The following is a 13,948-nucleotide window of genomic DNA, read 5'->3' as shown; positions in this document are numbered from 1 at the left end:
CTATGTCTTTTTTATATAGTTCTTATGTCTTTTTTACTAGGTTAATTGAACCAAAAGAACAACTACATCTATTGGTGCTGGTACTACTCATATTCAACTATATCCCTCTTCACATTTTTTTAACTACTCGGGTTGTATTTTAGATAATTATTGATATGGTCCAAGTGGAATCTTACTGATTTGATGTGTCATAAATTTTGTGGAGACTTTATCCTAATTACCATGGTCCTTCAAGACATGACGAATTTAGAGCATTATGGGAAACATTTTTTAAATATTATCTTTAGACTGACTATTATCTACTTTTGAAGGAGGAATTCTAAAATGCATTAAAAGTAATACAATTGACAAATGTGTGTATGATCTGCATAGTTAAATTTTATATAACAAAAATTTACTTAAAATATAACTCTTTCATTCTATCTTTAAGCTCCCCTTTCAAGTTTTATGAAGGGGATTGAGATCTAATGATGACCTAATTTCTTACTCAACTTTTAAAGATCTTATTACACCTATCTACTTTGGCTATTAGTGGCTAAGATTTGGTCCATTTTTTATTTTATCCACATTCCTAAAAATGCATCATATTGAGATAAAGTCTTAATTCTAAAACATCCCCCTTTTTTCTTTCCACTTCTTTGCTTTCAATCTCATCGTGCATAACTGAAACACACTCCATCATCATCATCCCGATATCAATTGAAAGTTATTTCAGAAACAAAACAAATTTGATATAGAATAAACTTCAAATGCCAATAAACATGTAAGATAGCTTTATTACTATATTAAAATTTTGTACAATAAAAATCATTACAATTTTCCTTTATTATATGTATTATATACAATAAGAATGACAAACATGGCATGTACATAACATCTCTAGCCAAAGGCCAACAACCAGCAGCAACTAAGAATACATCAACGGTATTTGACAAACATGCCTGATCTTCTCTTTAGATTCACTATCTTTGAAAATATATCGGTAAAATTGAGGTGCCAATTGCTTCATTCAAAACTATCTCCTCATTACTGCTACTCTCTATCAACAATCTCATTTTGCAACGCCTCATATGACCTGAATCAAAATAAGTATTAAAATTATGACTCATTCTTTTTTTTTTTAATGTGAGGACATTTTATCAAATATGTGGCAGGCATGAAATACATGTGAAAATTATTTTAGCACAAACCTTTGAAGTTATAGAAGCATGAAATTGATAAGTAAATTGAAGAATTGAAACGAACAATGAGACTTTGAGATACCACAATTAACACTAAACGATGAACAAAAATAACGCAGATGCTATAAAATGTTAGATGAAAAGAAAAATTAGATGTTCAATCAATTTATTTGTGGTCCAAAGTTTTGTATTATGAGCAAGAAAATAAACGATAAGTTATAAAAAGAATGTGTTATTAGGCATGAGATAATTAGGAAAAAGAAAAGAAAAGAAAAATAATCCTAATTATTCCTAATAAAAGTGTGCAGGTATAATAAAATCTTTAAACGATCTTTAAAAACTGAGCAAGAAAAATGAAGGACACTTGTCAATTGCAATTTCAATTCAGGTATCATGTCCTATTGCTCACCCCATCCCTCCGACATAATCAATACCTAGTTACCTACAACATAATCAATAAATGAAACAAATTTTAGTTTCTCATATTAGATCTTAATTTTTATATCATATTGATGAATCTAAGGGTGCATTTGAAATTAAGGTTGGACGCATTAAATTGTTTGGTAAACATTAACTGCTGTAACTTAAAAGTTATATTAATATGAAAAAATATATTATATCTTTAATAATTTATCAAAATTATTATTTAAAATTTACATTTATTATATATTACTAATTTTTATTTCATAATTACAACTTTTTTTTTTCACGGCATCTCAATTCCAAACGTACCCTAAAACAATTCCTCCGTCTCATGAAGAGCTGAAATAAAAAATTAATCAACTTCCAAGTCAAATAAATATATAAAAAATTATCAACTCAGATGAACTTATAAACTTACCCTGCTTACATCATATTGATGAATTTATGTTGTACCTTGATTTTAAATTTTATCATTGAATCCAAAAGAACCCCTGTGTTTCATGAATAGCCGAAAAATTTTAATCCACTTCCAGGTCAGATAAATTTATAAACAATTATCAGCTCGGATGAACTTGTAAACATGTCCTACGTATAACAAGTAATGGTCATGCCAATGATTCATGAACAACTAATCTCCATTATATCAATTTCTTTTTTATTTTCGAATTTTCCAACTTAATGCCTGTACAGATGTAACCAAACTTGATATTATTTTTTTTAAAAAAAAAGTCATGTTTTGTCGAACAAATTTTGATTTTATGGTCAAGTGATTTTGAAGCTACAAAGCCACGGTACTTAATTTAGACACTATCAAGAACTGATGGAAACGTATAAGCAAATGTTTTGTTTACGGACAAATTGAGGAGAAATAAACCTTAAACAGTGATGATTTAGAAGCATGTACTGCATTAATTACCATTGCTAAGAAAAATTACAATTGCCGTAACACAACTTTGAAGCACATATTAACAGCATCCCAAAACTCTAGAATTCAGGCTTCCCCTTAATTCCGTTGCCAATTACCGCAGCAGGGTACAAGGTCCTTAAGCAGCGGATGGGGCGGTCACAAACTGAACGGCAGCAGCATCAGAGAGAGCATCAATGAATGGCTGCAAGTTCACAGACCCAGCATTACCATCAGCAGAAGGCTTTTTGTAATCCAATGACTCGTCATTGTAAATGTCCCACCATTTCTTCACCAGCATCTTGACGTCCTCTCTTTGCATATTCTCTTCCTCTCCTGTGAACCTCCACGGCTTAGATCCCTGTTCATATATTCATACAAATATACAATGAATTAGCACCCAAGACGACAAGACCATTACTAATAATAGGGCATCAAAATTAGCAAATGTAATTTAATTTAAAATGAGTAATACACACATACCGCTGCGCAGTAGTGAACAACTTTGACTTTGTCAAGCTCAACATTCTCAGGGTGACGCCATAACATGGCCAGAACAAGATTATAAACAAGAGGAATAGGCTTGTAAATGTGCTTGAAATACATGTTCAGAAAGTCCTGCTCCGCGAAAGTGGTAGGAGGGGTAACTTTGACAGTTTCCAGAAGATCATGATAGGTAGAGATGCTGGGCTCAAACACGAACATACCGGCGTTGAAGTAGAGTGCTGGAGGTTCCCCCATTTCAGCTGGCCACCTCACTCTATCCGGACACTGCTGGCAGTACCCTATCTTGTACTGCGGAGTCTTGCTCCATGTTTTCTCGCAGAAACAGTCCATCACCGCGTAGAAATACCCGTCCGGCAGATCAAATAAGTGATCAATGTTCTCGAAAACTTGTATGTCTCCGTCCAAGTATATCATCTTACTGTACTCCACGAACTGCATGCCATGCACCACCAACCACAAACCGATCAGTCATAAATAAGTACAAATTAATTTACCGCGCGCGAAACACAAACAGGGGCATATTCGACAAAATAAATAAAAAAACTCTTCTCGAAACATTCGAATCTAATCCAAGTACAAGTCTCCGACGCCAGAACAGTAGGTACGTTGTAGCTATACCAAAAAAAGGTTCTTACCTCCCATATACGGAGCTTGGAGTAGTTGATGACGTAATAGGCCATGGCATATTGGGTTTGGTTATCGGGCGGGTAAACGGGTTCGATTTCCCTGACAATACAGCCCTGAGACTCCAAGATATTGCGGTGTTCCTCAGGCACGTCAGGCAAAACGGCAACCACTAACGGGTACGCGGTTTTCACCTTTCTTAAACCTTTGGCCAATCCAACAACGCCTTTTACGTAGTCTCCGTTACCAGCCAAGAATGTAACGTAAGCTCTCCCGGGTAAGCTCGCGGGTTTTGCGCCGAGTCCGGCTGGTTTCACGGCTGTTTGCACCAGTTCAGGAGGGGCCATCTTTAGAGATTAGAAGAACTTGTAGAGAGAAAGGGAGATCACAGAGAGAAAGAGAAAGAAAGAGAGCAATTTTAGAGGGGATGGGCTTCTGCTGTTTTGGGTTGTTGTTGCACTGGTAATACGAGTTACGGTGCGAGGTGGTTTAAATAGGCATTTCACGGAGCGGAAATTCGGGGGCGAAGTTGCTGAGAAATTAAAGATTTTACCATTTATTTTTCTGAGATGTTAGATGTGTACCCTACACGTGCCCCAACGTGACGATCCAACGGTGGATTTGATAACACCTAGAACGTTCCTGAGATGGATCTACCAAAGTAGTTGCAATGGAAGGGACTAGAAGGGGCTTCATATAGCATGGGGTTCTCAAGATCTCCGAGGGTTGTAATTGGGCGTGAGTTGGTGTAGCTCACGTGTATTTTGATCTGCGATTAATTAACCAATCGATTGATTGATTGGTATCATTTTTTCTTTTTTGTTCCAGTGACTTGTGTATGGTAACAGAATCTTTTGACTCTTCTATATGATATTATGATTGATGTTGGCTCGTTATTAGGTGACGTATATATGTATGTGTCATTTAATGCCACCAATTTAGCCGATTGTTGAAAATTTACGACCAATTTAAACAAACAAGCAATTAAAAGACAAGCAACGACACCTTTTTGGTTTATTTAGCCAATATGTCAAAAATCTGGCCATAATCAACGAAATCCTCGAAATCCTTCTATTTATGTATATATATCCAAGATAAATCCTTGCATGAAATCACAAAAGATACAGAGGATTCTTTAATATTTCATTTCCTACGAAATCCCATTTCATATATATGCCGATATCCATACACACACATATTAAAATGAAAATGTACTTATTATTATTATTATTTGTAATCAATTTTGGTGCAAATAAAACAATAAAGTACTGCCGTAAAACTAACGCCAAAAAAAAAAAAGTTGAAGAACAATTAATAAGAAGAAGCGTCCCATTGTAACCTAGCATAGTTAAACATAGAAATTGCACGTTTAACATGCTTAAAAAAAGTTTGAAACACCGCAATCATGTTGTGAAAGTGATTTCCTTCGCCGTGTAAGCATCTATGATTGTTATATTTACCAATGAGTTCAAATATATCACTCTCCAATTATTATTAGTTGCCAAATAGTTATTGATGGACAAATAAAGAGCATAGAGTTTTCCTCCTTCTCTTCGACGTTTCTTCGTCTCGAAGAATTGAACGTTTGCTGAGAAACAATTTAGAGGTGTGCTGAAATTATTTCGTTCCTATTGTATCCTCCTGAAAAATAGTTATTGTTCAAACCTAAAGCATTCCCACAGTTGGTGACAAATCTTTTTTAAGAAAATGATATGGTAGGAGCCTCGAGTTATTTCTACGACTTGTTTATAATTTTTATTTAATTACTGTATTTGCCGCTATTGTATTTTACTGTTTCAGCCACACCATTGTTATTGCTTGATAGTTGATAAAAACGAATTCATATATCCTGCGACAGTCCATTTTCCAGCCCCCCTGCAGCACACGACATTGACTTGAGAGTAAAACCCTTGCCCAAGTGCCCATACCATACGTAAGCATATATATATATATATATATATGGACAAACCTATGGTACCACAGTTGTATGGTACCACAGCTGGATCCAACCATTAGATTTAGCCCACAGTTGTTACCAGAGTTAGATCCAATGGCTGAATCCAGTTGTGGTACCATACAACTATGGCACCATAGTTGAATCCTATATATATATATGTGTGTGTGTGTGTGTGTGTGCGCGCGCGCGCGTTTGTGTATATATATGCATGTGGGCCGTATTTTAGAAAAATAATATTAATAAAGACAAAACTTTGTTACAATTGTGGTACCACTGTTTTATCTTTTATTTTTTGACCCCTATTTTATTTTTTTACTTATAAGCATTATGATAATTTTATTTTATCCTTCCCTTTTCCTCTCTTCTCTATTCATATATTCTACCTTTTTTCTCAATTTAAATAATTAGTCAACCATTAGCCAACAAAAGATATTCTTGATCAACCAATTACCTCAATTATTTTTCACATTACAACCAAGAAAAAAATGCATTAACTTGAATTAAATATTTGGATGGAAATTGTGACACATTGACAATTGAATAAATTATAATAACAAAACAAATCTACCAATTAGAATTGCTAGATGTCAATTTAGTTTAGATTTATGAATAAAGTTTAAGTTTTATTATTTTCGAGTAATTGATAACTTTGGAAGTAAAGTGTACTGTAGATTTTTTTATTCAAAATTCAGTCTGTACATATTTTAAAGTGGCAACCAAAGTATAAGAAAAAATGATAAAATATATAGTTTTTATAATTATTTATTTAATTTTTTAATAATGTCATGCTAGTTTTTTTGAGTTAATTTATTAATTGAATTTACTATCAAGTCGTCACTTATTTCACTTTTTAGATTAAAGAAAATAGAGAGTTAAATATTGATATTTAGTTTTAAGTCAAATTTTTAAGTTGAGACAACCCGCCCATTTTTAATTTTTTTAATTGTTTAAACTACATACAAGTTTGAAAATTTTTTGGATTTATATGTTAAAATTTTTAAAACATGTGATGTTTTAGAATTTCAATACATAACAGGGTTGCCCCTGAAATTAACATGAGGACAACAGCTGCATTACTAACGACGATATCTTCAAGAAGGATTGGAAAAGCAATTTTTCTAACCAAAACTTCTCGGGGTATAGTGTTAATATAATCACTGGTTTTTTAATATATATATATATATAACATTTATTTATTATATTACTGATATAATATCTCTAATATATTCTATCACCCATCTTATATTGGAGCTAATGGTAGCGGCAGAAAAAGACAAAATAGGGGTACCGTGCAACAGCTGCACGGTAACTGGAACCAACTAGAATTCCAAAAATGTTGAGGTGGGGTCAGCCGGTCAGCACGCGGGAGTTCATGTGATTCTAAATGGCTCCACTGCATCAACTTTGTGGTTACATTCTCGCGCACCTCGGCCACATCACTGACGTGAAGTCCTCCCTTACACTTTCCCACTAGAAATCATAGGGCCCATTTGCAAGTTACAACAATTCCAAAGTCAACATATGTTCTTACGTTTTTGCTCCAGGAACGAGTTTCAAAGAGAGAAGAGCCACTTCGGCTTGTAGCCCAGTGGTGGACCATTGCCCTTAAACTTAAGCATGACTATGAGGGCAATGGTTCGAGTCCCTACGGACTCAACCTCCCTCAATTAAACATAATTGTGTGGAGATTTCTTATAGCGTCTTTCTCCCTTGCGAAATGCGAGTGGAGTAGAGACATCCCTCCTCCATGAGGGGTATTTGGATGGGCATGTACTTCATAGAATAAAAATATAATAATATAAGTCTCATGTATATATATCTTATTGTAAATATCAGTGTAATGACATGTTGTCATAGCAGTTGTATATATCTCTGTGTAATACAGTAACCTGATGCTTAATCAGTTTCAAAAAAAAAAAAAAAAGAGAAGATTCCCCTAGCAACTACGTGTTTCCAGAGGATCAAATACGACTATTGGTGGTCAATAAATCAATCAATAAGACGCAATCCCAATGGTTAATTACGTAACGAATCACTGACAATTTGGTCAGGTTAGGACAAATGAAAACAAAGAGGAACTCGCCTATCGTGCAACAGTGGCACCATGCCACCGCTTTTGTCCTTTCTGTGTAAAATTTCATGAAGCCCTTTCACTTATTCTTATTTGAACTTTGCTTCACAAATATTAAGTTCATTTCTCCTAAACCCGTGAATCCTTCAACGGCCGATCAACGGCAAATCGGCTCCTCCGGTGGCTGTGGTTGGTCAGAAAAGACAGAGGAAACTGTGGAGAACAAAACCCAAGTGGTGGCGTCACCGAAAACCGGAGAAACCGCGGCGAATTCAAGTGGGGATTCTGTGACTTTTCACGGCTTCGATCGGCAGCTTTCCGAATGCTTTACAACGACAAGGATGGCATGGGGATGACCGGCGTCAGGCGAGCTTCCGATCGGTACCAACCTTGGCCGGTGGAGTTGCCAGAAACGGAAACAAAATTCGGGTCGAGTTCGCGGGTCGGGTTGACCCGATTATTTTTGTGACAAGGATGGCGTGGAGATGACCGGCGTCTCACGATCTTCCGATCGGTACCAACCTTGGCCGGTGGCGTGGACGGAAATGGAAACGAAATTCGGGCCAGGTTCGCTGGTATTTGTGATAAAGAGAGGGGTATTGTGATAAAGGTGCAATATATAAGAAAAATGTATAAATAACAAATAGTATAAGGTGCTAATTATAATGTTTATATGGATGCAATAGAAATTAATTTAATATTTATGAGGTAAAGTTTAAATAAAAATGAATGAAAGGGGTTCAATGAAAGTTTACAACACTGCTGGCACAAAAAACAAAACTAATGGTACGGTACCACGGTGGTACCGTAGCTGGATCCAACAAAGAGTTAATGATGACATCATAATGATGAATAAATTTAACATTAAGCAAGAGTTGAGTTGAGTTGAGGGTACTATACTGTTTATGTTGTTGTATATGGGTTTCAATAAACGTACATGTGTGCGCGCGCACACACATATATGACACATCAATCGACAATGAATACTGCATCACGCAAATTAAAGATTGAAGGCTGCAAGTGATGGGATAATGATAAAAACTTAATGAATTTCCCTAAGTTAAATACATGTAATTTATAATTTTCTCACATAAATAGTGAGTGAGCCCACACCATATACTATTCATGTGAGAGAGTTGTAAGTTACATGCATGTAACTTAGCATTAACCAAACTTAATTAACGAGAGCAAACAATTGTCTGATAGCGTGTGAGTGATGGTACTGGTCCTGTCCATTCGAAGAACTTCGCGCTCTGCCAGAGCCTGATCCTCTGGGCATCCACTACTCCATACACGTAGTTGGCATATAAGTTGGATTCTTTTGCATGATAGATTGAAGTATGTATGTTACCAGTCTACCAACACTTGCGCTACCAATGAGTTGTTTTCGGCATTTTATACAGGGTTGGTAATGGGATTGGATGAGATGGGATTTGTCAATTCTACTCATGTCTTGTATATGCAAGTGAGATAAAAAAAAAGTCTCATTCTCGTCCTTAATTTTTTTATGGGATAAAAATATGTCACAATCCCGTCTCAAATGGGATGAAATCCCGATTTTGCTTTTTTTTTATAAGGTAGGGTTATTGGAACCCACTAAAATACTATATGTACCAGCTTACTTATTTAACCCATTAAATTTTAAAATTTTAAAATTTATTCTATAAAATTACCTACATGTCTAATATATCCCTTGTTAAACTAAGTTCCTTGTATAACATTATGTGCAAAAAAAAAAAGGGACAATGAGATTTTTTCTTTTCCTTTTATTTTTTAGTTGATAGAACCAAAACATTGACAATGCGTAATCGCAGCCTATATTTATTCTTACATGCCCTAATGCAATGCAATTAGCTATTGTTTATAGCCAAGAAGTGCCTTTTATTAATTAAAAAGTTTAGAATACACCGTGAAATTGCTGGGGGGCTTGACTTAGGATTTTTTGATATCCAACCCAAAAGACTAGCCTATTAGGTGAAGTGACCTATTCTCTTTATAAAACCAAATATCTCCCCTTTACTCGCCAATATAGGACACAACTCAACAATTCCCCTCTAGGCAAAATCACCATCGGACCCTGATCCTTTCATCCAACACACCTGAGTTGTTACACCACCACATTTTAGCTATTGTGATCTAGCTCTGATATCAATTGTTTGAGGGGCTTGGCTTAGGATTTTTAGGTATCTAACGCAAAAGACTAGTCTATTGAGTGAAGTGGCATATTCTTCTTATAAACCCAAGTATATCTCATTTACTAGCTAATGTGGGATATAAAAATTAATTTGTTATCACTTTGTTCTCAAAATTTCAAAATTTTAAGATGCTTCAATTTTTTTATGGAAACATTGCATCATTCACACTGAGAAAACTGAAACATATTAAATTACAAAGAGATTTAAAAAAAAAAATTGACTGAACTCTAAAGAGATTTGAATCAAAAGAGAAGATAAAATTCAATGATATTCTACATTAGAAACTGTATACCCCAAATTACTAGAACAAAAAACAAAAGTTGGAAAAGGCTCAAACTTTGGAGCGAGGAATGAACTTAAAACCTTTGCTACGCTTGCTCACTCTCTACAAAAGAAGAACCTAAGCATGCTTTGAATTTTGCAATGGGTTGAAAGAGACAGCAAAGTAAAATAATTTATATAATTATTATGTCTAAAATAGTAATTTTGGCTATGGCTAATTAAGTAATATAATTTTTAATAAGAAAGTGGGTTTGGAGAGCAATTTCTTAGGTTTAGGTATTCTCACCCTTTTGAATATTAATATTAAAAGAAGTGAATAATTTAATAAAAAAGACATATTGTTATATAATTATTGTTCGTATATAATAGTAATTTAGATTGGGGTAATTAATTAATAAATTTTTTAATAATAAAGTGGATTTGGCAAGTAATTTGGCGAGTTTAAATATCCTCCCCTTTTCTATATTAAATTTTTTTTCTCAATAGTAAAGTGGATTTTGAAATAATATCCGGTCGCTCCAAACGACATTTATTAACTAAAGGAAAAAAAACTATTTCTCCCGATTTTAAATCCCGAATTGCACCCCGAATTGAAACGCACCGTTTTGGCAAATAGAAAACGTACCGTTTTGACAATCTCTCTCTGCAAAATCTATCTCTCAGTCTCTCACACACCCACAAAATCTCTCTCGTTTAGCCTTTGCTTTTGACGATCTCTTTAGCAAAAGAATCGACAATACTTGCCAGCCAAAATATTTGATTACGTGATCATTTCTTATTGGTGGTCCCTCAAAGTTGTTTCCCTGAATTGGATCATTAATTCGTTATTATAATTTGAAGTTGAATTTTTTTTTTAAAAGAAGAATCGTTAAGAATTTAAGAAATTAAAAAAAGGATGGTAAATTGGTAACTCGGGAGCATTCCGCGGACAAGTTATGTGAAAAACTGGTACGTTCTTAACGAACTTATATGTTGTAGAAATTGGCAATTATTATATATTATTAATCATAAGTTAATTTCATCAACGAAATTCGGAAGTTTGAATTTATGTAAAATTATTTGTGGAAAAAAAATGGTTGGAGTCGGCGGCAGTGCCAGTGGAGCTGGGGATGGAAGCAGGCGGCATTTACCGTCATGGGATGGCGGGCGTTAACGTAAATAAATCTGACGGCAAAGGACTGGATTGTAATTCCAATTCCAAGGAGCCTGCATATATTCTTGAGTGTTGGGTTGAAACGAAGAGGAATACATGCTTCGGTCTTCTCAAACACGTGCAATTAAAAATTAAGAGAAACACGTACATAGAGACAGCTCCGGTTTTCTCAAACACGTGAAATAAAAAAGCAAAAGTGACCGTTTTAAAACCCACCGTTTTGGCAAATTCGGGGTGCAAATTCGAGGTTAACTTTCGAGGTATATAGCAGCGCTCTTAACTAAAAGTACAACTATTATCTTTCATTGAGGGAAAAAAAAAAACAATTATCTTGTGCAATTGCAATAAATAGAAGGAATATAATCCTCTCTTGATCTTAACTCTACTAAACTTTTAAAAACCTTTTATTATATATTTTTTAATGGGTAATTTTTAAAAACCTCCCCTGAGGTTTAGACTTGTTGCAAGTAGATGGTAAGAATTGATTTATTTGTAAAAAACCCCCTACCGTCAGTTAAGTTTAACATTGACCGTTAGTTGACCGTGCAAAGACAATATTACCCTTAACAATAGTTTATAAACAAAAATAACTAAAAAAAACCAAAATTATTGGTGCAAAAAGTACAAACCCTATTTTTTGACAATTTTATCCTTGTCAATTCTAAAAATTTACAATATCATAGGTAAAGATTATGACTATTTCATTTTTAAATTTTTAATTTTATCTTTCTTGTAGGAATTTTAAGGAAATATCAATAATTTAAAGAGGATTTTTTAATTTTTTAATTTTAACTTTTTTATAAGAACTTTAAGAAAATATCAATAATTTAAAAAGGGTAAAATAATTAATAATTTTGGTTTTTTTTTAGTTATTTTCGTTTATAAACTATTTTTAAGGGTAATATTGTCTTTGCACGGTCAACTAACGGTCAATGTTAAACTTAACTGACGGTAGGGGGTTTTTTACAAATAAATCAATTCTCGCCATCTACTTGCAACAAGTCCAAACCTCAGGAGAGGTTTTTAAAAATTATTCATTTTTTAATTGTAGTATATGGATAGAATTTAATTTTTTATTTTTTATAGAAATAAACTTTTGTCGGCTTTGTGATCCTAAAACTGAGAACCGCCATTATGTTTTAGTAGTTGGGACTGGCTTCCTCAATAAAAGGTCAACTGAAAGAAATTGGGCCGTTCGTTGGGCCAATTATATCATTCCCTACATAAAGATCCGAGAGAAATGGCTTATGACTGAAGCTTTTAACACCCCACTAAAATCCCAATAACACCCCTTTTAAAGTTTATTTCCTAAAATACCCCAGCTTAGTTAATAAAAATACAAACTAATATATTAAAAATTTAAAACTAACCATCATCTCATAAAATTTCAAACTTAAAAATGTGTTTCTTTTAATTATTTATTTATAAAATATTTACAAATCCTAAAATCTTCAATTATTTTCTTTTTATTTCATAATTTCTATCTTTCTAAATCTAAACTCTTATAAATTTCTTTTAAAAAATATTTTTTTAATTTAATTTAAAGAAAAAGGATACCTACACCCCCAAGACTTTGAGAAATGATCATGTAAATCCTCAAGTTTTCATTGAGCAGCACAAAAACTGCATTTTAACTATAATGCCCATTATAGATAGTAACTAAAAAAATTGACGTTAAAAATTAATGAATACAAATATAATTTAGATAGTTTAATTGGTTTAGTGGACAAATAATATAAGAATACTGTGTGTGTGTGTTATAATAATAATAATAATTTTGTAATTTTAAATTATTATAGTTTCTTTAAAAACATATTTTTATTTATTATAAAAATTTCAAATAAATATTTGGGTTAAACGAATTTTACAAATAAAATATGTCTCATGTTTTAATTGTAATAAGATTATTTTATATAATATTGAAAATAATTTAAATTTTTATATTTATTTGAATATTGTATTTCTATTTGTTATGAGATTTAATTTAATATAAGATCAGACAATAAAGTATTAAAATATATTTTTAAATATTGAAATTATTTTAAAATGCATATATTTTTACATTTATTTTGATATTATATTTTTATTTATTATAAAATATTAGAGTCAATTTTTTAGTTAAGAGAGTTAAAGATGTAAAAAAAAAATTAAATAATAATTTATCTAAGTATTTGATTGAAATTCTAGTAAAATAAAAATAATTTAATTTATCTTTAGTTATTCAAGTTATTTTAATAAAAAGGAGGTTTTATGAGAAATTTTGAGGGTGTCAAAATCCCTACTCATGCCTGATTTTGTTGTTCGGATTATCAACAACAAATGTGATATTTCCATAAGTTGCATTTAGCATCTACTTATTTTCAATTTTTAGTACCTCATGCTAAACAGACCATTTTTTTTTTTTAATTTTTCAGAATTACTGCAAATAAGAATTGATTTCAGTAATTTTCATGATTGACATATTTGTTTTTTCACTCAAACGTTGAAGCTAAGGTATAACTATATCGTTTAAAATTTTTACTTAACCCTTAATTTGAATAAATCATTTAAATTTTATTCTTAAAATTACCCTTAAGTTAACAACTAATTTATTTCCTACTATACAAAAGCCTAATTAACTTTTTATACAATCCAGTTATATATTAGTAAAA

The 13,948-nt window shown here is 32.7% G+C and overlaps 1 protein-coding gene and 1 long non-coding RNA gene across 2 annotated transcripts; both read right to left on the bottom strand.

The window, feature by feature from the left end:
• Nucleotides 1-756: 756 nt before the first annotated feature.
• LOC127900716 (uncharacterized) lies at nt 757-1,750 on the bottom strand. The gene is made up of 2 exons (XR_008052734.1): nt 1,191-1,750; nt 757-1,075 (listed from the first exon to the last, which is right to left on the bottom strand). It is a non-coding gene; the product is annotated as an uncharacterized LOC127900716 (long non-coding RNA).
• A 740-nt stretch (nt 1,751-2,490) lies between these two features.
• On the bottom strand, nt 2,491-4,127 carry LOC102616851 (galactinol synthase 1). Its single transcript, XM_006492313.4, has 3 exons — nt 3,651-4,127; nt 2,992-3,447; nt 2,491-2,869 (listed from the first exon to the last, which is right to left on the bottom strand). The coding sequence occupies exons 1-3, from the start codon at nt 3,984-3,986 to the stop codon at nt 2,648-2,650; spliced, it is 1,014 nt and encodes a 337-aa protein (XP_006492376.1). The 5' UTR covers nt 3,987-4,127; the 3' UTR covers nt 2,491-2,647.
• Between the last annotated feature and the right edge of the window lie 9,821 nt (nt 4,128-13,948).

Source organism: Citrus sinensis, chromosome 3, assembly GCF_022201045.2.
Source record: "Citrus sinensis cultivar Valencia sweet orange chromosome 3, DVS_A1.0, whole genome shotgun sequence".
Taxonomy (NCBI): domain Eukaryota; kingdom Viridiplantae; phylum Streptophyta; class Magnoliopsida; order Sapindales; family Rutaceae; genus Citrus; species Citrus sinensis.
This window is presented reverse-complemented; position numbering and strand designations above follow the sequence as displayed.